Source organism: Pithys albifrons, chromosome Z, assembly GCF_047495875.1.
Source record: "Pithys albifrons albifrons isolate INPA30051 chromosome Z, PitAlb_v1, whole genome shotgun sequence".
NCBI lineage: Eukaryota > Metazoa > Chordata > Aves > Passeriformes > Thamnophilidae > Pithys > Pithys albifrons.
The window spans coordinates 54147587-54170683 of record NC_092497.1 but is presented as its reverse complement, the minus strand read 5'-3'; the positions used below and the strand labels follow the sequence as shown (position 1 = coordinate 54170683).

Genomic DNA, 23097 nt, shown 5'->3' with positions numbered 1-23097 from the left:
GGAAGCCTGGCAAGTTGACTACATCACACTTCCCCAAACACGCCAAGGCAAGCGCTACGTGCTGACCATGGTAGAGGCAACCACTGGATGGCTGGAGACATACCCCGTATCTCACGCCACTGCCCGGAATACCATCCTGGGCCTTGAGAAACAAGTCCTGTGGAGACACGGCACCCCAGAGAGAATAGAGTCTGACAACGGCACCCACTTCAAGAACAGCCTCATAGACACCTGGGCCAGAGAGCACGGCATTGAGTGGGTGTATCATATCCCCTACCATGCTCCAGCTGCCGGGAAAGTTGAGCGATGTAATGGACTGCTGAAAACAACCTTGAAGGCGTTGGGTGGGGGAACTTTCAAACACTGGGAGCTGCATTTGACAAAGGCCACCTGGTTGGTCAACACCCGGGGCTCCATCAATCGAGCTGGCCCTGCCCAATCAGAACTCTTGAATACTGTAGATGGAGATAAAGTCCCTGTGGTCCATATGAGAGGTATGTTAGGAAGGACTGTTTGGGTTAGTCCCACCTCAAACAAAGGCAAACCCATCCGAGGGATTGTCTTTGCTCAAGGACCTGGTTGCACTTGGTGGGTAATGCAAAAAGATGGAGAAACACGTTGTGTACCACAAGGGGACCTAATTTTGAGCGAGAAGAGTTTGTAATGTTTCATTGTATATATGTGTATATATATGTATAGGTAAAAAAGGGGGTTAATTTGGGAATGACTAGATGGAGTGGAATAAGGGGTGGATAATGTCCTAGTTCAGCTGGAGGGACCAGCTAACCCTGTGTGGTGGTGATCAAACCTGTGTATTCCACCCCCTCTATTCATTCCCCAAGGACAATGGGCCATTAGCAGCAGCTGCCCAGGGAGCCATTATCACTTCACACCCAGCCTGAGGGGGGCGGAGCTGCTAATGGGCCATCAACAGCTCAACAACCCCTGGCTCCCAGAGTTAATCACCCATTGTGTGAGTCCCCGCCCAGGGGGAGGGACTGAGTGCTCCCTGAGGGTACATAAGTGGTGGGTAAGAAGACCTCGGGAACCTTCTCGTCGGATCCAGAGCAGCAGCAGGACCTCGACAGCAGGAGATCACCACTCTCGCCCAGACCACAGCCCTCGCCTGCACCAACAGGTTTTTCTTTTCCTTTTGCTCTGGACTTGGGGGAGCCACAGGGGTCTCAGCACAAGGGCAAACAAACCCCCCTTGGGTTTGTGCCCCAGGACACTGGGTTATACTGCTGGGGTATTGTGAGTTGAAAGCAATTTCCCTTGTGTATCAGTGTTGTTATTGTAATATTATTATTAAATTTTAGCTCTGACTTATAATCTCTCTCGTGGTGAGTTCATTTTCCCTTGCTGGTTCACCTTCAAACCAGCACAAAGTCTTTTCTAATTTTGGTGTGCAAGTTCTATGAAGAAGCAGATAAAAGCCAGCCTGCCCTTGCCTGGGGAAGTACAGAATTTACCCACTGTCATGCACCAGCACAACACTGGTTTGTGTTTAATGTTCTGGATTGATCAGTGTTACTTAAAACCCTTAATTGTCTCAGTACAGGTCATGGCTATCCTCATGTAGTATCAGTCCTCACTGAGCAGCTTTGTGAAGGAGTTCTGGGGGAGAAAGAAGAACTCTTCATTTAATGTTCCTAATTTAAAATTAATGTCATGTTGCGTGCACAGATATGTATTTTTTTGTTCCTAGCTTCTGATGATTGTGTGCAAAAGTAGAAAGGAGCAGAAAGGACTTCGTAGCTTGTCCTTCATTTGCACCTTTGCTCCTCAAACCAGCCCTCCTGAATGAGTCTTTGGCAAATGATTGTGTGAGGATACTCACCCTTGTCCAACCCTGTAATAGCCAGGTGGGCAGCCACAAAGATAACCTCCTTCAGTGTTGGAACAACCATAATTGCAGGGGTTCTTGGCAGAAGAACACTCGTTCACATCATGGCACGCACTGGAGAACTGGTCATAGGAAAATCCAGATGGGCAGGCACACTTGTAACTTCCAAGAGTGTTGTAGCAAGAAGCAGAGCCACAAGTGTTAGGATTGGAGCATTCATTTTCATCTGGTAAGCAAACAAAAGTATATACATGGTATCTTCTAATCTTACAGACACTAGGCAAGCATGGTGTAGCTCAGACATCAGAGCATCTGCAGTCCTAAGGCTCTGCTACACCACTGACCTCACTACCCCACAGAACTTGGTTTTTGAAGAAAAAGCACATTGGCAAATGTACCCTGTCCCCAGATTCATCTATCTGGGCTGAAAAGGTATTTTAGGATACTGTTAATGTTATATTCACTGAATGTTCACCCTCCCTTCAATGTGTTTTGCTCAGGGGTCCTGTTTCCCCTGGCAGGGTAGACAGAAATGTGCCACCTTCCCACACACGAGGTCCATAGAGGGGAAATGAGCTGGAACTCCAGCCATGGTGGTACTCCTGGGCACCTACTAATGGGGAGAAGTTTGCACACATTTGCAGTGAGCCCTGAGGTTCTGCGAAGGGAAAACTGCACTAAGGAACCAAACCAAGTAAAGCGAAAATAAAGTATCATCTTCACCTTGTGGGTTTTAAGATATACACAGGATGACACCTCCAGTGAGTGTGACTTGATTTGGTTCCAGACCAAAAAAAAAAAAAAAAGCAGAGAGATTATTTGAAGACTACAATATTCAGCAACCAAAGCTGGTTTGGGGTTTTATGAGAGTTGTTTGTGGTGTGTTCTGTCACTCTCACCCCAGCCCTTTGCTTTCTTTGATGTAAAGCAGTAATAAGTCAGGAGTGACAATGGTGGTTGGGACTCCAGAAAAAAAACCTGCCTGGTGTGCTACTTAATGTAAAATGGGTAGAATAAACTAATTTGTATGTGTAGGATCAGGGCACTAATGTCAGCCTATATGAAATGTATGGCAGTGCCGATATCCTCTGATTATGACACCATTGACAGAGAACCACATAAGCAAACTGAAAAAGTAAATATGCTGTACTGGTCTTTGTGAACAGAAAAGGATGGGGTTCTTTCAGAATATATTGGTTTTCATAAAAAAATATCCCACATTTCACTTGGTTTGGGATTGAGCTTAGTTCATTGAACACAGAAAATAAAAGATGGATTGAATGAGAAAAAACTACAACAAAACTCCAGAGAGTTTTAATTTGTCCCTGTTTCCTGCATAAGTAACTACTGCTAACCTTCATACTGTATTTTGGAAATAGGGAACCCTTAATGGCTTTTGGGTATTTTCCTCACCACTCCCTACAGATGCTGTTCTGTAGGATTCTCAAATTGCTAATAATGGCAATTCTTACTAATGAAAGATATGAGGTTTAATTTTTTTCCCAGCAGCATATTGACACAGATGCTTTCAGGAATTCAATTAAAATCCTCCACTTTTCTAAGATGGGCATTTTTCCTAGAACAGTCAGAATTTAGGCCTAACCAGGAAAGCCCCTTGTCACTCAGATTTTCAACAGGGCAAGTGTGTTTTGATGTTACCTCCTGTCACTGATTTATGTGAAGAGCAGCAAATTTATGGAAGGAGGACAAGAGAGATAAAAGAGATTATTGTTTGCATGCCCTTTGTTCTGTCCATTCCTTGTCCTTGCCTGGTGTTTTCACTATAATCTCTATGATACCTTTACTGTTTAAATATACTTTGTGCTGTTTGTTCCCTTACCAACACACTGATTCCACTGGTAATGCTGAATGTATCCCTGTGGGCATCCACATCTGTATCCACCCAGGATGTTCTGACACCCATGCTGGCACCTGTGGTTTCCATCACATTCATCCACATCTGTGTGATCAGGAGAGAAGCAGAACATGAAAGAACACATGATGACACACACTGCCAAACACATTACTCACTGGAGTCATAATCACTGGAACACCAGTGCTTTTTTTACCTCAGTTAATCCATCATATTTCAGAAGTTGTGGTAGGCCACTGAGGCTCCCAATAACTAGGAAAAGGAAGATTCTGGAGAACTACAGGCCAGGCAATCTCACCTCTGTCCTCAGCAAATCACGGGGCAGATCCTTCTGAAAACTGTGTTAAGGCATGTGGAAAATAAGGAGGTGACTGGTGGCAGCCAACATGGCCCCCTTGGAACTTTGCTGGGAGCTCTTTAGCCTTTACATTACTCAGACTTGGAGAAGAAACACTATTCTTGGTAACCCCCCATGCTGTTGCTTTGGAGTCATGTTTAGAATTTGATTTTGTTTTTTTTTAAATTTCAGTTTCAAACCAACTACCTAGGGCTAAGCTTTTAGTTTCCTGGAACACACTGAAGAGTTGGGATGCCAAGTTTGGATGTCTTTGCAACTGAAAATAGGAAGCCATCTAAAAAGTCTCTGAGGTAAGTGTTAATAAAAGGGACAGTCCCAAAATGTAAGGCTCCCCAAAATATAAATGCAGACATCTGTGTGTTTGCTGTAAGAAATTAAGTAGACTGTAAGCAACCTAATTTGTGGGTACAGTGTGCAATTCCAGTAGAAAATACAAAAATCATGTATGGTGTCACAGACTGCAAGTTACACTCCAGTTGTGCACAGCTGGAACAAATTTAATGGAATTGTGATGTCCCAGAGCCTGAGGTGCAGAAAACCATTGTGCCAGGAACTGAAAGATGTCAATTTTATCAGTAATGGCATATAGAGCAGTTTTGATGTGCTAGTTGTTCACATATCTTGATGATGCTTTGATATACATAATTCTGGTGTTTTACAGGCACACAAAGGTGTAGGTACTTCATAAGTACTCTGTCAGGAGATAAATCTTTGTGAAACTCCCAGCTGCATTATCCTACACTGCTATTCTAGAAATAGGCTCTAAATATCAATTCCTGCTTAAATGCTGTATCAGAGCTATTTTGAAATGCCATAACTTTGTTCATGTACAGCCCTGCATTTCTAATTCTCAGCAGCCAGATGGCCTAGTACTGCCTTTTATTTGCTTCTTTGCTCCATACCTGAGGCCCACTGAGGAGTTTGGAGATCTCAAATAGTGATTTCCTGACTGGGGCTCCCTTTGGACCAATAGAGGGAGAGGGAGCACATCAATATCATTTGCATTTTAACTGTATTTAATTACTCTTCTGAAAATAGTGAATTAGCCTTTTGAATACGTGCCTCTGTATTAGGAGACCTAGAGACAGAACCTAGAATCTAATCTTAGATTCCTTCAGGTGGATAATTACATTTAGCTGAAACAAAAATTGTAGAGAGATTCTCTTTAGATGTATAAAGATGAAAATGATAAAAAAAAACCCTACTACACTTCTAGGTGCATAAGCCTATGTGAAGTTGAAATGGCAGGCTGAAAACAACTGTTCAAGAGTGTGGCTAAGAAGTCACTTTTTATTCTAATTTGTGTAAAAATTACTCAGGCAGTGTATTCTTACATCATGCTTAAAATTACTCAAATTATTTCCAATTACTTTTTCATAATTATTTGCACTATGGCTATTGCTCTGCCTTTGACATCAAATGATTCACTAGACACTGAAGGAAGGGTGATCACCACAAAAAATATTCAACCATTGCTAGTTACCTTCACAGTTTAATCCAGTAGAATCCAGAGAAAATCCCCTTTGACACTCACAGGTAAAACTTCCAGGAGTGTTTAGGCAAATTCCTTTTGATCCACAGAGTGATGGATGGGAACCACATTCATTGTTATCTTAGAAACACAGAGGAGAGAGAAGGTTGGTTTAACTTGTGGCATGATTTTAGACATGATAAGGTAACATGTTCTTTAGAGGCTGAAATCCACAGAGATGCAACATTTCATTCTGTAGCTTTTCATTTTTAAAGTGTCAGATGACCTGAAAACTCATGCAGAGCTCTGAGTAATTAACAAATTGGAAGTGCAAGATGTAATTCAGTTATGATATGAGTATGGAAGACCAGGCATGTAATTGCTGATATTTGAAAAGTGCTGCACTTCTGTGTTAGCTGAACCAAAATAGTTCCAGTTGGCAAGGCTCATACAATGCTTAAGATCTACTGTATCTATTAGAAAAGAAAATGAAGTCTGGTTTTGGTTAACTGTATTTTAAATGAGATTTTAATAACTGACCCTTTCGTCTCCATGTGCTTATACTTAGAACATAATAACATGTATTAAATACGTACAACTGTTTATTAACCAAGAAAATATAAACAGTGGGCAGACTGGACAGATTGATATTTTCTCTTTAGCTATAATTGTTACTGTTGAAAACCTGTTTTCTGAACTCCTGACACTATTGCTTTGCATAAAGAGCCAAAGAAATGACTGAGAGTTGAGAATGTTGTTCTCTCAGAAAGAAACTGTGAAAAAACCCTAATGTTTTTCTTACCAATACAAGCTGTGTGATGTTGTGTAAAACCAGGTGGACACTTGCATGTGAAGCCTCCAAGGGTATTGACACAGAGAAACTGACAATTGTGTTGCTTGGTTTGACACTCATCAAGATCTGAAAGTAAGAGATGTTATCTCAAGAAAAGTCAACAAAGAAGAGGCACATTTAGTTTAATTTCATAAAAATGTCACACTTCAAAACTACTTCATTCTAAGTCAAGTTAAAATTAAATTAAAAACTTAGAGTGTGCAACTTTTTTTACCTTTACATGTCTTTCCATCTTCTTGAAGGACATAGCCCCGAGGACATGAGCACTGGTAGCTGCCTTCTGAGTTCTTGCAGATGAAATTGCATGGTCTGGGAGACTGGGAACACTCATCAAGGTCTAAAGAGAGAAAATATTAATATCTCTTGTACTCATTTCCTTGACAGAAGGATGGTTGCTAAACAGCACCACATTTAAGGGAAAAATGTTAGTGGAAAAAGCCCCTGATTCACATCTGGTCAGAATTTCTATTCCTTTCTCTGTGAAGATGTTGCTGTGGAGTTTATATGGGGTTGCCTCTACCATGAAAAACTGTCTTGAAAGAGTGACAGTGACATTACTATTTTCATCTAAGGAACAACTATTTAATTTTTGGTATGCTATGGTATACTAATATATGTTAACCAACAAAAAAAAAAAAGGGGGGAAATGTAGACCAGTCAGTTAAAGTGATTACACAGCTGAAACAAACCTCAGGGGTCATTGTACTGCAGGAATATTGCCAGCAGAGCCCCTGTCTCGATTTCTTCAAATGAAATCCAAAAACAAAGTGCATATTAGGAAATGAAAGACAGAAATGAGGGGAAAGAGAAAAGAGAAAAGAATGGTTTGCTACAAAAGTTTACAGAGGTTGTAACAACCAAAGAAATTACTGATGATTAAGACATTGAATCTCACCATTACAGGATGTGCCACTTATGTCAGTGGTATAACCAGCTCTGCAGAAGCATCTGAAGGAGCCCATTGTGTTAATACACTGCCCATTTCTGCACAGGTTTGGCATGACCTTACATTCATCAATATCTGTACAGAAAATATTCAATATGTCATCTCTCAGTTTTAAATCTGGCATTTTTCTTCTCTCCCATTTTTGCAGAGTTCCTTATCATCATGCTTCTGATAGGAACTTTACACCTTCTCCCTCATTAAAAATAGGTATGAATCCAAAGCCAAGCATTCTTCAAACTTTCATTACTGTTCTTTGCAGCAAAACCCTCCTGCTATTCCATCAGGTACTCAGGTGCCAGTTTTTCTAACTCAAAATATAAACTCCACAGAAGTGAATTTTCTTATTACCACCTATGTGTTAAAAAAATTTCACCACAACTAAAAACTGTACATTAGCTTCTGCTTCTTGAGAGGAAAGAGTACCTATGTTGTGATATTTTTGTTAGAACAACAGTTGCTGCCTTTGCGATGTATGCAACTTTTACCATACAAAAGCTTTGGGATCATTTTTGGTACCTCCTGTTTTACATTCCAATCCTGAATATTCTGCACAGCTGTTCTGGTTGCAGCTACTGCTGAAATGTGTTTTTAATATCTGATCTCTCAGCATCATTTGAAACATCAAACTCCGTTAACAGGAAATTCTCCAAAAGAACTTCAAAGGGAATCCTGCATTTTCTTGAGTATGTGAGCATATTTTTTCCCCTTTTCTGCCTCTTTATCATCCCTGCCAGTACCTCTTCCATCTGTGGTATAGCCTGGCCCGTGTGGACAGAGTTTCTTGTACTGGGTGGTTCCGGGCAGTGGGCAGAGCTTGCACTGGTTGCCCCAGCCCCTGCCTCCATCACAGCAGCACTCAGACCTGGTGACAAGGTTCTGGCTGCTGGAAGCCATCTGACACATTGTCTGTAAAACTTCAGCAAAGCAAAACCCCTGGCGATTATCTGGAAGGGAGAAGGGCAGAGGTTAAAACAGAGAAGAACAGAAAATTAAGCACCTGATGTATTATTCTGCCTCTCCATCAACACATATGAGCACTACATAATTACCTACCACGAAGTCTATCTTGATTTAGCCTTTCAGATTTGTTATGTGTTCTGATACTACTCTGCCATTCCAAACATATTCAAGACATTCCTAATGTTCAGTACCTGCAGGAGCTGGATAAGACCTTTCCTTGTAGGAAAGTTGTGCCCTGGGGCATTTCTGGTGATAGTAAGACTTGCTTGGTAGTAAAAGAGGCTGTGGACAAACTGAGCTCCCACTTAAGCTGCCTGTGTTATTTTGCATTTAAATTATGTAGTTGGAGTGGGGTTAGAAGTCTGCTTTGTTTGCTTGGGTTTTTTTGACCAAAATAACATATCTGGTCATCTCCAATTACCCTGAAGTGGTTTAAGTAAAAAAATTCTCATCACTTAAAAGTGTAAATGCAACTCAATACTTTTTCTATGGTATTCCCATTTTCTGTCGAGGAAAAAAAATGGCCTTGCTGGTGATTTGTCCCTGTCTAATGCTGTTTTAACAATAGCATTATTAATACCTGTCAATAAGGAAAGGGGAGCAAAGTCATAGAGCTCCTACAGGTTTCCTTCAAACAGGCAGCTGATGAGAGCAGAGATCCCAGTTTCCAGTCCTAATGGAAACCCCTTATCTCACAAAGATCGTATCTTCTAAACAGGCCATGTCACCTGACTTATTTGTTAATTAAAATGGAGACATTGTCAATTATGGTCTGAGAATACTTCTTAAAAAAAAAGACTTTTTTTCTCTTCTCTTTCAGAGCTAAAACTTAAAATCCTTCTGATCCTTCAGAATGTGTAAATGTACCAACACTTGGCTGACCTTCTTTTAGTGAGGAGCAGAACCTGTACATTTCTTACATGAATCAGGCTCACAGTTTGAGATATGGCATAAATTTCAATGTGAACAGATATAAAGATTTGCACAATATGTTTAAATCACTGTAATCCATGACTCCATGTCTGTGCTTTAATTCTGAAGAAATATTAAGTTTCTTTTCTGCCAGACTCATTTTGTGTTGTAATTTCTAAACTAGAAAACCCTAAGGAAAAAGCAGCAATGAGAAAACCCTCCCAAAGCAGAGTTTTCATAAAGTAACAAGAAAATTACATATTAAATATAAGAAAGCAATAATGACCTCCAAACAGGATATTACCTTGGTCCTAATGACTGGCTGGGGTTAACAGACTGCAGCATTCCCCTCCCATCTGGTCTCAATCCCTAGGAAATACTCTGTGCTTCCCATGTTACTGCTTTGCCATGAAGTCAGCACACTATTGATGGCAATTTACAGGGAGCTGACTTTATAGCACTTACATAATATAATATGCAGCATCTTTAATGAAAGAACATTGATGAATACTTGTACCATTTCAGTATTGTACCTACACTTGAAAACTGGTCATGGAAAATTAACATTTTGCATCTCTGTTTGACTTCCAAAACGAGAACAATGAATTTTACAGTGCAAGTCTGAATATTGAAAAGGAAATAAAGGTTGATGAACACAAATCCTGCATTATCGTTTAATCTTTAGGCCTGCACCAAAACTTTTTAATATGTCTCACAAACTCTTAGTGAAATTATGGTGTTTTATATTCACAATCACTATCTGAATTAAAGGTACAGAGAATTCAGATGCTTTGTTGCAGTATCATGGTGATTAAGGTCGTGTTCTGAACATAAAAACAATTTTACTCCACATCCTAGTTTTTTATTTTATCTCAAGGTAACCAAAGTCTCCCTCTTTAAAAATAGCTGTATTTTGTTTATGTCCTATAGAATTAAGACACTTCTGTGTGAGGTCCCTGATTGCTGCACTTAGATGATATTCTCATTCCTATCATTATTTTATGTTGTATCACTGTTTAATATGGATAATTATTTAATTTCTGTAGATACAAGAGCCATCAGGTACTAATTCACTCTCTGCACCCTTTACACCTAAATTTAGGACGAAATGTGTACAAAAGAGGCATTTACCAAGACACTCAATGCCTGATGGACTTGTCAGGAATCCTTCATTACATTCACATCTGTAGCTCCCAACAACATTCACACAACGACCATTTTCACAGACACCTGGCTTGGTCCTGCATTCGTTTTCATCTTCATGAAAATATAATAATAATAAAAACAATTGTTACAGGAAAATATATCAGACTCCCAGAATACAACAATTATTCTGTGTAATATTTGAAAAATATTTGCAAGAAGTGGAAAAGTTGACAACTGGTTAAGCCTGGACAGGACTTTCCTGGTAACATCCTATTTAATGCCTTCTGTTCTACATAACAAGAAAGATTTAATAATTATTTGTATTATATTAAAATAATAATGTAATATTAACTTTATAAAATAATAATATTTTAGTAGTAAATACTTAATGATGGATCTAAATATAACAACTTAATCCTTTTATGTTCTTTGCAACTTATAACAAGAAGCAGAAAACACTTTCAGCAGAGTAACCTCTAGTCATAACACTTCTCTGGCAAGTGGTATTTAACTAAAACTGGAATATATGCAAGATTTGAGTAACAAATTTTCATTTTATAATCAGTAATAGTCCCTGAATACATCTGGCCTTTCCTTCAATAAGTCATATTTCAGTTCACATATTACTTCCCTGAAATAGTTTACAATTCTAGGGTGCTTTTTCCATAGCTAAAGGCACAGATACTGTAAACAATTACACACCATTACAGATGTTTAAAATAAAACCTCAGAAAAACCTCAGGTGAATTAAAGGCATAATTACATGTCAAAAAAAAAAATAAAAAAACAAAATACTTGTTAATACAGATTATATTCCCTGAAAAAAGTGGTAAAGATCTGTAAAAGGGGGCAATCATCTCTTGGTGAAGGAACCTTGTTTTAAATTATTTTCATTTAAAATATTCACTAAGATGGAGACTTAATTTTTACTCTTTTTTGGCAGAGAACTTTGGAATGGTTTGGAGTTTTCAAATTCCAGAAGAATGTATAATTTACTAAAATGTAGTTATTGTTTCCCCCTCAGCCAACTGAGTAAATGATGGAGGAAAGCTGTTTGCTTACTTACAGGACAGGGAATTATTTTGAACTGTGGCAGTTTCCACATCTTTTGCTCTTCATGGCATTTATAGGTAGCTTCAGATCTTACAGCGTTAATTCTTTAAAGAAGTCACACATGATTTAATATTAATGCTAAAGGAAACATGACTTTTTACTTATGCTAATTTTACTTCCTACCCATCAAATGAGGTTTCATTTGTTTGGCAATTTAATTTCTTAAATGTAATAACTGTCTGTTATAGTTTCAGATTCTGAAAAACTTTCAGATTTTGTTGTAGAACAGTAAGAGTTTTCCTTCTGAAATCCTGATTAGTCATTCAGAACTGCTTCCAGATAAGGCTCAAACCTTGAAACAAAAACCAAAGTTCAAGATGTCTGGCACCGTTAGCTATCTTAAGTATCCTTTATGAATTGTTATTTCTAGTTTACTATATACATATACAGAGAATTTTTGATTTGTTTGCTTGTATGTATTTCAATAGATGCCTTCTTCCCTTCTTACCTGTGCATCCCTCTCCATCAGGTCTCCGGGTCATTCCAGCAGGACAAATGCACATGAAGGTACCAATCAAATTTTTGCAAATCATTCCTCTTGACTCACAGTCATGGAGACCTTCAGCACACTCATCTAGATCTGGAGGCAAAACCCACATATTTTGTGTTTGAACTTCCAGTACCTTCAGTTACTGAGGACAACAAGCACTTTCTCAAGAAAAATGGATGTACAGGTATATTAATTTTGTGAGCTGTATCGTCTTGTCATGGTGGAGATGAACTCCACTGTGACCTCCTTGGCTGAATGGTCACCATCACGGGTTGCACTTTGATAAAACCACTAAATACTATTTTTACCTGAGTTCTGAAAGAATCAATCATCATCTGCTGGGCTGTTTGCTACGTCCCACTGTGAGGATGAATGCAAGATGCACAGAAATACCTGGATCATGCTTTGGCCAGAACAGGGTGATGGAAGGCAGGGAGAAGTTTATCTTCAGTCATTACCTTTGCACATCTTTCTGTCCTCTCTGAGCTCATACCCAGCTGGGCAGGTGCACTCGTAGAAACCATAAGTGTTGACACAACGAAAAGCACACAGCAAGGGATTCTGAGCACACTCATTTATATCTGAAAGAAACAAAATAATCATTCTCTACCAAGATTTAAAACAATCACCAAGAAGGTTTTATTGAACCTGTTTTCTTCTTGACAGCTAAAATTATCAGAAATGTAATAATTCAAACCAGAAAATTACAGACATTTGGTTTTGAGTAACTAGAGAAAACTGAACAATACTCTGCTTAAAAATAATGATATAACATATACAGAGCTACTTATATACAAAACTACTTGAGCTTAGAGTGGTAAGATGGAACAGACTTATTTCAGATTTCTATTGTATGATCATTTTTAATATATTTCTGTATGACAAGAAATGTTAGTTTTACTTCTAACTCTAAAAAAAATTACTTCAGAAAGCAAACTAATTATGAATCATAAAATACAAAAATTGTAAGAAGAATCCTGTAGGGATATGATGAGAGTAGAACAGCTGTATACAATTTACACACTATGAAAAATAAGAGGTACTTAATGAGACAAGTAAGGGATTAGTTTAAAACAGACAGAAGAAAACTAAGTAGTGAGAAGAGAGGCACCAGCAGTCTAACTGTTCTGGATAGATTCTTGGACAACAGACTCATAAGTGGGTAACAAACCCACTCTTCAGGGATGCATCCCCCAGTTTACATCGTAATTTCCCTATATCCTCAGCTCCTGCATTAGAAGAGCAAACTGAAGAAGGTTGTTAAGTCATGTCTGCATCCTGAATTAGCATTCAGCTGTGAGGGATGAATTAATGGAACAGTGGTCTAACTTCAGTTTATTACAGGCAGAATAAATCACCTGTTCCTACAACTGTGATGAGTGGGTCATTTCATAACTGTTCTGCCTCAATTATGACAAAATGCTCTGCAAATGTAGGTATTTTTGCCATGATTAGCTAGACCATATATGGGGATATTCTGGGGGTCAAGTTACTTCTCCCCACCTCTTTCAAAAAAAGCTGAATAATACAACATGCCACACCATGCAGTTTGAGAAATCCTGTGCTAAACCAAAAATACTCCTTAAATCAAATCAGGACTTCTTTTTCAATGACTTATTTCAAGCACAGAAACTTTTTTTCCTCCCAGTTCTTGTGGCCCCAAAGTTAATGAATGAGTTAATTAATTTGGATACTGAGGACTAGACAAAAAGTAAAGGAAAAGAAAAAAACAGGAGGACAGGTTACCTTCACAATTCATCATTGGGCCTGGCTCGAATCCTTCATGACAGTTGCACTCAAAGCTGCCAACCACATTAGTGCACGTACCATTTCCACATGGGCTGCCAACTGAACATTCATCAGTATCTGTATGTAATGAATAAATGCAAAATGAAGGGACTGGGCCACATTTCGAACTGTGCTTTAAATTCAAGTGTTGCAATTGCTGTAAACTGTACACACCAATGCAATGCACTCCAGTGAAATCCAGGTTGTATCCCATGGGGCACTCACAGCGGAATGATCCGTCAGTATTGATGCAGTGGCCATTGGAGCAAATTCCTGGGCTTTCAAGGCATTCATTGACATCTAAAAAGCAGGAAGGTATTATCCATCATTTAGATGATGCATTTCTGTATCAAGTTTTTAAAAAGGCATTTTAAAAAAACTAAGAGCCATACTCTGCTTGCTTTGAGCTGCACAATTTCAGAAAGTGTTCCTTTAACTATCCTTCCATGTGCTCCATATTTTACATGTCAGCCTCTCAGCCCCAGCAGCTGTGAGGAGTAATATCATATAATATCCAAGTCTAGTTTAAGTATAAATATTTATTTTTTTTTATTATCAGGAAAAAGAATGCCTACCTTCACGTGTATCATCAATTCCAGGAATAGTTCCATGGCCATAAGGACACAGGTCCTGAAAAGCAACTGTAGAGATATGATTTCTTTTTAAAAAAAGAATGAGAGAACCATGACAGATGGTTAAAGCCATCAAAAACCTTCTATATCACATTTTTCATAGTTGTCAACTGTTTAAACCACAGTCATTACCCTGTCTAGCCAGAAGCAAAAGTAACACTGTGTTTAGGTCACTAAAGCAGCACCTGACGTGTGCATGTGCTTGGTGCCTTTCCATACTTGGAGAAACTCAAGGACTGAAAACTGTTATTTCAGGGATTCTTGGCACTGCCCCACTTTGCTCTGCTCTTTTGCTTAAAGCAGACCAGACTCACAGATGGAGGATAGTTCAGTTCTCTAGACCAACAACTCAGTACTTAACTTTTTCTGTGGCTCCTTGTACTGAATCTTATTCCTTTTGTTGACTTGAAAAATTGTTCTAGAAAAGCCCTTTAAGAGCAAATGCCAGAAAGATCTCTCTTTTTATTGATCAAAAAATACAACACCAACGTGCTCTTCCTTTTCTCCCAGCTAAAAATTTTAAATCTGACCATGTACCTTCTTCTTCCTTTGGACAGAGCTCGCAAGGGTCACCCCATCCTTCTCCTGGCATTTTACTGCAGCAACACTTTGCCTTTGTGGTGTTGAAAGCCTTTGGCACTGAGCATTTCCCATTCTCAAAGTTAGTGAAACAGAAGCTTTGACGAGTATCTAAAAGACAATATTAGATGATGACTTTCTGGCTCTGAAAAGAATAATGTAAGGACTGAATTTTCCATACTATTTTTAAAGCACTTTGCAATCCTCATGAGGGCATAATTTGGAAGGGAATTCTACAGAGTATCTGTTATCTTTTAGAATAAGTGATTGCATTACTCAGTCATTAACTTACCAAAACATCTCCTTCCATTATCAGACAACACAAAACCTTCAGGACAAATGCACTGGAAACCTCCTGGGGTGTTCGTGCAAGACCCAAAGAGGCAGATGTTGGGATCCTCATTACACTCATTAATATCTGTAAAGTAATGGAGAAAAGGTTCATCATAACCTCACTGGCCGTGAATTCCTTGGTTATGAAAGAATGAATATATATGTGTGTGTATATAGTTATATATATATATATATACACACATATACATATATATTAATTAATTAATCAATTACCTAATCATTCATTCATTCATTCATTCATTCATTCATTCATTCATTCAACTTCAGCAGCTTCCAGTAAAGCACCCAAGAGATAAAGCAGCTTGAAGGGTCCACTGACTCTTTCAAATTAGAGCATTCCACTCCCATGCACCTTCCTTTCCAAGTACCATTCTCTGTTCTTTGTTACATTTGTAACATAAACATAAAATAAATGCTTTTAGAATATGATAAGAACAATAATTTTCTTAAAACATAAAACATCCAAAGATGATTTTTTAAGAATCTTTATGCTGAGGGTTCTTGTTAATTAAAGATGTGCTTTTTTCCTTGCTGACTGATTCTGGAACTGAAATTATAGCTGGTCATTAGTAGAGTGGCACCTTTAATTGTATTTGCATATCCAGATTTATATTTAGTAGTCTTTCACTGTTACTCTCACTGTGTTATTTAAAATCTGCTCCCGTTCAACTGCATAATTTAGAATGTAATGATACGACTGTTTGAAGAGAGTGAGATTTCATTTTTTGAATAGACATTTAATATAATATTAAATATTACATTAAACAATTATCAAAAGTTTAAGCCAAAATCCAAGGATTTAATATAAATATCAAGTGCCTGTAAATCTGTGCAGTATCAGGCTGTATACCCTGCAACTATAAATACAACAGAGGAAGAGAATAATACATTAAGAGACCTTTAATTTTTCATATCTATTATTGAAAACACAAATTTGAAGTGCCGTTTCTGCTCATTCTTACTGGGTTCTCTACCACACTGAATTTTAGGAAATTACTCTGTATTTAGCAGGTAGGGAAACAATGGAAATACAGTCTCTATTACTAGAAAAATATAAGTGGAGTGATGGAAGAATTCAGGAGGGAATAGATTCTGTGATGCAACTTCTGAAAAATATTGAGTCTCATTTTTGGAAACAGTTATTAGGAACAGCACATGGAAAAACCACTGTAGCACAATCTGGCATATGACTGAACTCTCCAGTAGCTTCCCATGGACAGGCTCTTACTGGGTGAAGTATTTAACATCAGTTTATTTCAGAGAAAATGGTAATTAATTTCCCAGTCACTATGATAGTCTTTAATACACAAAGCTCAGCAATTCAGGTACTTGGGATGGGGAACTGATTATTACTATGATGTGGCTAAAGCTCTTTCTGTGGCCCTGACAGAAAGGTGAGTAGCCAGACTGTGGAAGTAAATAACTCTTTTCCCCTTTATTACCATAAAATGGAAGGGGAATACATTACATGGGAAGGTGAGAACTAAGAATTTTTCTGTGTCCCCAATCATTTTCGTCTCTCCTGCATATAATCACCCTGAGCTCGAAAAAATAATCCAGCCATTGCCAACCTTCACATTACAGGCAGAAATAATGAGTTCTTATAAAGCCATTTACATATTAAATCAACAGAAAGTAATAGGGAACATATGTTGGAAGAGCTGTCATAATATTAATCTAAGTATTAGTACAACTACATGTGATCATTTAGGCATTTTCTAGGAACTGTAGGCGCAAATTTTCTGGACATATGGCAGAATGAAGAAAAAAAAATGCAATTAAGTCCCTTTTGTTCCATTAGGGCAAAAATCAGTTTGGCAGCCACCGATGCTCTCCAAAACATAAAAGGTTCTGAGAGGGTACTAAAGTGGCCATAAACAGTAATATTCCTGGAAAACAAAAAACTTTCTTGCTTTGTTTAATTTATTTTTTATATTCATGACTTTACAACTCTAGGTGATTTGAATTCACCTCAAACATAATTGCTAAAATGGAATCAGCAGCTGCCAAGAGAAACCATGAGGTTGGCAGGAACAGTGAATGTGGTGGCATGAGACAAAAGGCTGAGGGAACTCTTGGGGCTTAGAAAATAAACCCTATTGTTGAAGACAAAAAAATTCAAAATGGTTCCTGTTCCTGCACCCACGCAGATGAAGTTGCTACAAGTCAAATATTTATGTCCTCTCCAGTGTTTTCTTTCAGCCCATACAAGGACAAGCTGCACATTTATTAGTAGGAGTTATTTGGATTAATGTGTGTCTGGTGTTTCACACCAGCTAACTTCAGACATTGGAGAGAAAGATGCTGACTCTGTACTCTGATCATGCACAAAACTGAGGCTTCCAGCTTAGCTACCCAGATCTATTTGAGTGCACCTTCCCTGCCAGGTGCCCCACACAGTTAATTTAAATGCCCAATAAATTCACAGTAGTCCTGTGCTTTGCCCTGTTGGAAAAGGGAGTTGTAACTTGGGTTTATTTTTTTGTTCTCTGTCACACCAAATCTTAACCCACTGTGTGACACTCAGGTCCTGAATAATTCAAGGCTTTAAGTGAGACCTATGAACAAACAAGAACATACAAACGGGTGAAAGGTCTGCTGTGTATCCTCTTTCTCCTCCTGTGAATCTCAGCACTTGAGGCATTATAAAAATTAAAAAACAGTTAATTTAAATGATTGTTCCCACAAGCTGTGTAATTTTATCAGGGCTTTTAAACTTCATAGCTCTCTGAAACTCGATGCTCAGTTCATGCACTGATTGCCAATAATTACAGTCTGTAAACATTATATAAATGCAATGCACAGGTTTGTTTGTTTAATGAATAATATGAAAGAAAAAAAGGCAAATGAAGGATATTATTGTTCTTTTTTAAAAAGTATTTTTGTTTGCATCAGTGAAAAAATTATTGTTCAAAATCCAGTACAAAATACACACAAAATATTTCACCTTTCATTTTGAAAACCTCTTTTGATATCACAATTTTAAGGGAGGAAACATTCACAAACATTAGGGTATAAACTTCTTTCCACCAAATTAGAACCAGGTACTTTTTCTAATGTTTAAATTGTTCAGAAGCAAGTCACAACTTGCCTTACCAATACAACTTTCACTTTTTACTTCATATCCTGGGGGACAGATGCATCTGAATGATCCTTCCAAATTTTGGCAGGTTCCAGGAGAGCATGAACCAGGCAGTGCCACACATTCGTTAGTATCTTTGGAGAGCAGATGAAATCAAGAAACCTTTAGAATCTTGTAATCCTTATGGTAAAATAACAGACTTAATGAAAAATAATATAGGATTCTTCACTAATTTTCTTTTTCTAAGGAAATTAATTGCTTGAAGACCAATAACTATTAAAAACCCCTGTTACTTCTACTGTGTTTTGTAAGTCACTATCCTTCTTTTTTTAAACCTAGTTATTTAGACTGTCTTGCTTCCCTCTAGATGGGAACTAAGAGTTTTTTTCAGCTCATCAGAACTTTTAACATCTTCACATGCTGTCATACATACCAATGCAATTCTTGCCATCTGGAGTAAGCTCATACCCTTCATTACACAAACATTTGAAGGAACCAATTTCATTAAAACACTGTCCATTTCTGCACACCTGACCAAAGAAGGAACTGCACTCGTCAATATCTGCAAAAAACCCAAAATACACCCCCCAAGTGAGAGCTGAGTCCCACCACAGTAAATACAAGGATATTATAAACACACTAAAGTTGTAATATAAACACATTTCTGTGGAAATTCCAAATTTTGCAGCAACAAGGGAACAGCTGACACAGGGGGACAGTAACTCAAGTGCATTAAGGTTATGTTCTATTTAAACAACATTCTTTTATTAGAGGGCATTATAATTTTCAGTCTTGTAGCATTACCTTAATTACTGGACACATTCAGTCATTGCCAAGTGACTGCATGACATCAAGTCCACAAACAGAAAGAGAAAATGTTTTATGAATTTTTCTGGATTTTATCTGGATTTATATGCACTGATGTTCCTCCTTAAACCTGCCCTGCCATTACCAAGTTTTGGACTATGTAATTTGCTTTCCACAGAATGATTTCCTCCCTCAGAAGAGTCTGGAAAATCAGCTTTGAAAATGCTTCTTATTTTGTAGAGTTACTGTAATAATGCAGACTTACAGGACTGTTGCATAAGGAAAAACACAGATTGCAAAGGCTCAGAACAAGTGAAAAGATTGGATATGCATCATGGTGTAAGAGGAAATTACACTTTTAATGATTTGCAGTAACTGAATTTGACTGATGAAGATGAACATCAGTTTTACTGAGGAGGTTTTAGTCTTGGTGAGAAACATTAAGTACCAGCTCCTGAGGGAGATGTACCTTCTGCTTCAGCCATGTCTGTGTTATTATCTTATTCTACACTTGTTTCCATTCTGCAAGCAGAAATACCTCAAAAATATTATAATAGGATGGGCTGAATTGCCTTTGAGACAGTTTGAAAGAAAGTTCTGAAGCTCTCCAGCTGTCAAGAGCAGTGCTAACCAAAAGCCAAGTCTCCGGTGTGGAGCAGAGGTGTTGGATACTCCTGGCAGAAGACTGGGAGCTACACTGCCAAAGGAAAGAACCTCCTTGGCAAAGAATGCCCTTCCTTGGCAGCAGACTCTTCTTACTTGAAAATCTTTTTAGTTTACTGAGTCATAGAATATGGTGAGTTGGAGGGACCCACATGGATCACCCAGTCCGATCCTTATCCCTGCACTGAACCATCCACAAGAGTCACTCCCTGTGCCCCAGAGCATCTTTCAAATGCTTCTGGAGCTCTGTCAGCCTTGGGGCTGTGCCCACTGCCCTGGGGAGCCTGGTCAGTGCCCACCACCCTCTGGGCGAAGAACCTTTTCTAATATCCAACCTAAATCTGCCCTGACACCCCTTCAGGCCATTCCCTGGCTCCTGTCCCTGGTCCCCACAGAAGACTTACATTGTGAGGAAGCATGGAAAGGCAGGATTTAATACAAATGAGTAATGACCTTTGAAAATGTAAGGCTTTTGCTTGTGTAGCTCCATGGGAAGTACTTATGGAGGATTATCCCCAGTACTTCTCTAGCACTGAATTAAAAGGAATGTGACTTAACATTGATGAACTTTGATGCTGACTGAATTTCTTCAAATCAGGCTCTCTGCAGGGCCTCCCTGCCTTTGAGGGAGTCAACACCTCCCCCTCATTTTGTGCCATCTGCCAATTTGTTTAGTACCCCTTCCAGTCCTGTGTCCACGTCATTTATGAAGGTGTTGAAGAGTTCCCTGTGGAACCCCACTAGTGACAGGTCTCCAGTCTGATGTCACCCCTTTGCCATTACCCTCCGTGCTCAGCCTGTAAGTTTTCTTTTCTTGGGACAAGGAGAGGACTTAAAATACTTTTATAAGATGTTGGAGTTCTCTCCTGAATCAGAAAGGGACAAGCAGGTTTTGTTCTGCCTTCCTTCTATAATGACTATCTTTTTGCCCACACTCTGAACCAGGGAGACGATCTCTGGATGCTCAAGAGCCCATTCTGGAAGATTTTAGTTGCTTTATCTGGGAATTATCCAGAAAATCTAATGCAAGTCAGGGCTGCATTAAATCATCAGTGTGGTCCAGCCATTTAGGGTTTATCTTACCTCAAGCTGGCCACCAAAAAATGTTTAAAAAATGGCAGTAATGATTAACCTCTAGGGCTGGTAGCAGTAGAATTAATTAAAGTTCTTTACACCCTGACTTGTCTTCTGTTTAGCTGTACACCACCCTCCTTGGCATACCAAGCCAACAGCAATGGAAACAAAAGTTTGGATTACATCTCTTACCCACGCAGTCCATGTTACGAGTTAATTCAAATCCTGGGTAACACAGGCAGTTATAAGACCCAACCGTGTTTTTACAGGTTCCATTTCCACATGGATGTTGTTCACATTCATCAACATCTGCAAAGAGAAGCAAACTGCATGTGGGTACTGCTTTTCCCAAATATGTGTTAATATGTTGTCTGCACTGTTAAAATATTCTAAACTTTGGTCTCATTTCATCTGTTGCATTATCTATTTAAGCTACTGACCTTCACAGCTTCTCAGTGCACACAGGAAAACATTACATTACGTATTTTATATGTATTTTAAAAATAAAAGATACTGCTGCATGTAAAAATAAATGTGTATGTGAAGTATCTCAAGGCATTCTGTCTTTTCATTTTCCATAATAACACTTCTTACTTTCTTAACATATACAAGTGACCCGAACTTAGTACAAAGCCATGAAACAATCAAATTTTATGTAGATATTTTACCTGAGAACCCATGAAAAGCTGTTAAAAATGCATTTCACAATTTATTTTACTGATCTAACTATATTATATCAATACTACATCCAGAATTATAAAGGCTGTTTACAAACTATTGGAAATGGACAGCCATTTATATAAGGCACTAAAATTCAATGTGTCCTGCTGTGTGTTTCAGTGATTTCTGGAGCTTTCTGGGGATCTGAAGGTATTGAGAATTTGTCCTACTAGTTCTTCGAAATTTTGCATTGTCAAGTCACTTTTCTGAATATGCCTCTCAAATAGTTTGACATACGTAATTTTTTAATATCTGAGAAGACTAAGCATATATGAGTATGTTCTACAATCTGAATAGGTTTTAAAAGTCTGTTTAAAGTCGAAATTGAAAGACACTCATAGAAGAAAACTCCTCTGTAGCTGGGAATTCACACTTTAATGATAATTATCTTAAAAATAAAAACTTGTTTGCTATTGTAACTCAAAACCCACCACATTTACACATATACATCACCTTTTCTTTTCAAATCTCTGTAGAACTGATTGTAAACTATAGGAAGATAAATACTCTAATTTTTTAATCTTATTTCTTGTATCATCTTTATCATATCATCATTTACATATAAAATTAGTAGACTTTTAAGTTACATTAAATGCCCACATTTAACATTCTATTTCTTTAAACTCAATAAATTGAAATCAATAAATTTCTAAATAATTGAAACATGTGTCTTTTCACCTCCACACACTGCTGTGATACATCCTATAAACTTCTCTGCCACATAAGCCACTTTGTGAAAATATTGTTCATAAATTCTTCAGTAAAATGGAGCTATTTTTGAGAATACTGTGTTTATTTCCTCAAACAAGTTCACATAATATAGTCACAAAAAAATCCAGAAATGCATGAATCAGTCTTTTAATGGCACATATAATCTGCTAAAAACATTACTCATCTTCTTCCCCTTCACAAAAGCCATAACCAAACAAACCACACATAAAACTGTGGTTTTTCCATACCCATGCACATAGTCTGATCTTGGGATGCCTTAAAACCATTGTGACACACACACTGGTAGCTTCCTTGCATGTCCACACATAAACCATGACTGCAAACATTAGGAATTTCCAGACATTCATTGCGATCTGTAACAAAAATATTAAACAGATGGTGCACGTTATTGACTTCCATTATTCCCTCATTTTACACAATAATTTTTTTTACAATGTTATGATTATTAAAACCAGACTCAAAATTATCTATAAATAAACCTGAATCATAACAAAACTCCATTTTATAGGAAGTGCTTGCCTAAACAGCTTGAGGTTAAAAATACTGCCAAGATTTGGCTGATGAATGAAGAATGTTCTTTACTAACATCATCCTGTTGTCTTTTCTTCCCTTCTACACAGTTATAAAGTAAAACAGCAGAGGTAGAAACAAGAGGAGAGAAAAGCCATCTGATTTCTTACCCACACAGGCCCCGTTGG

At 38.1% G+C, this 23097-nt stretch overlaps 1 protein-coding gene across 1 annotated transcript in view; it reads right to left on the bottom strand.

Annotated features, from left to right (window-relative positions):
- FBN2 (fibrillin 2) overlaps positions 1-23097 on the bottom strand; it is a 146577-nt gene that overhangs the window by 8255 nt on the left and 115225 nt on the right. The window contains exons 44-63 of the mRNA XM_071580039.1: positions 23080-23097; positions 22627-22752; positions 21140-21256; positions 18837-18965; positions 18418-18537; positions 15260-15385; positions 14926-15078; positions 14332-14397; positions 13931-14056; positions 13715-13834; positions 12427-12549; positions 11927-12058; positions 10351-10476; positions 8085-8291; positions 7297-7422; positions 6616-6738; positions 6351-6467; positions 5561-5689; positions 3687-3806; positions 1841-2072 (exon numbers count right to left, since the gene is read on the bottom strand). The exon at positions 23080-23097 is cut by the window's right edge and continues 108 nt beyond it. Of these exons, the coding sequence (XP_071436140.1) occupies positions 1841-2072; positions 3687-3806; positions 5561-5689; positions 6351-6467; positions 6616-6738; positions 7297-7422; positions 8085-8291; positions 10351-10476; positions 11927-12058; positions 12427-12549; positions 13715-13834; positions 13931-14056; positions 14332-14397; positions 14926-15078; positions 15260-15385; positions 18418-18537; positions 18837-18965; positions 21140-21256; positions 22627-22752; positions 23080-23097 (2536 nt within the window). The remainder of the gene's footprint in view (positions 1-1840; positions 2073-3686; positions 3807-5560; positions 5690-6350; positions 6468-6615; positions 6739-7296; positions 7423-8084; positions 8292-10350; positions 10477-11926; positions 12059-12426; positions 12550-13714; positions 13835-13930; positions 14057-14331; positions 14398-14925; positions 15079-15259; positions 15386-18417; positions 18538-18836; positions 18966-21139; positions 21257-22626; positions 22753-23079) is intronic.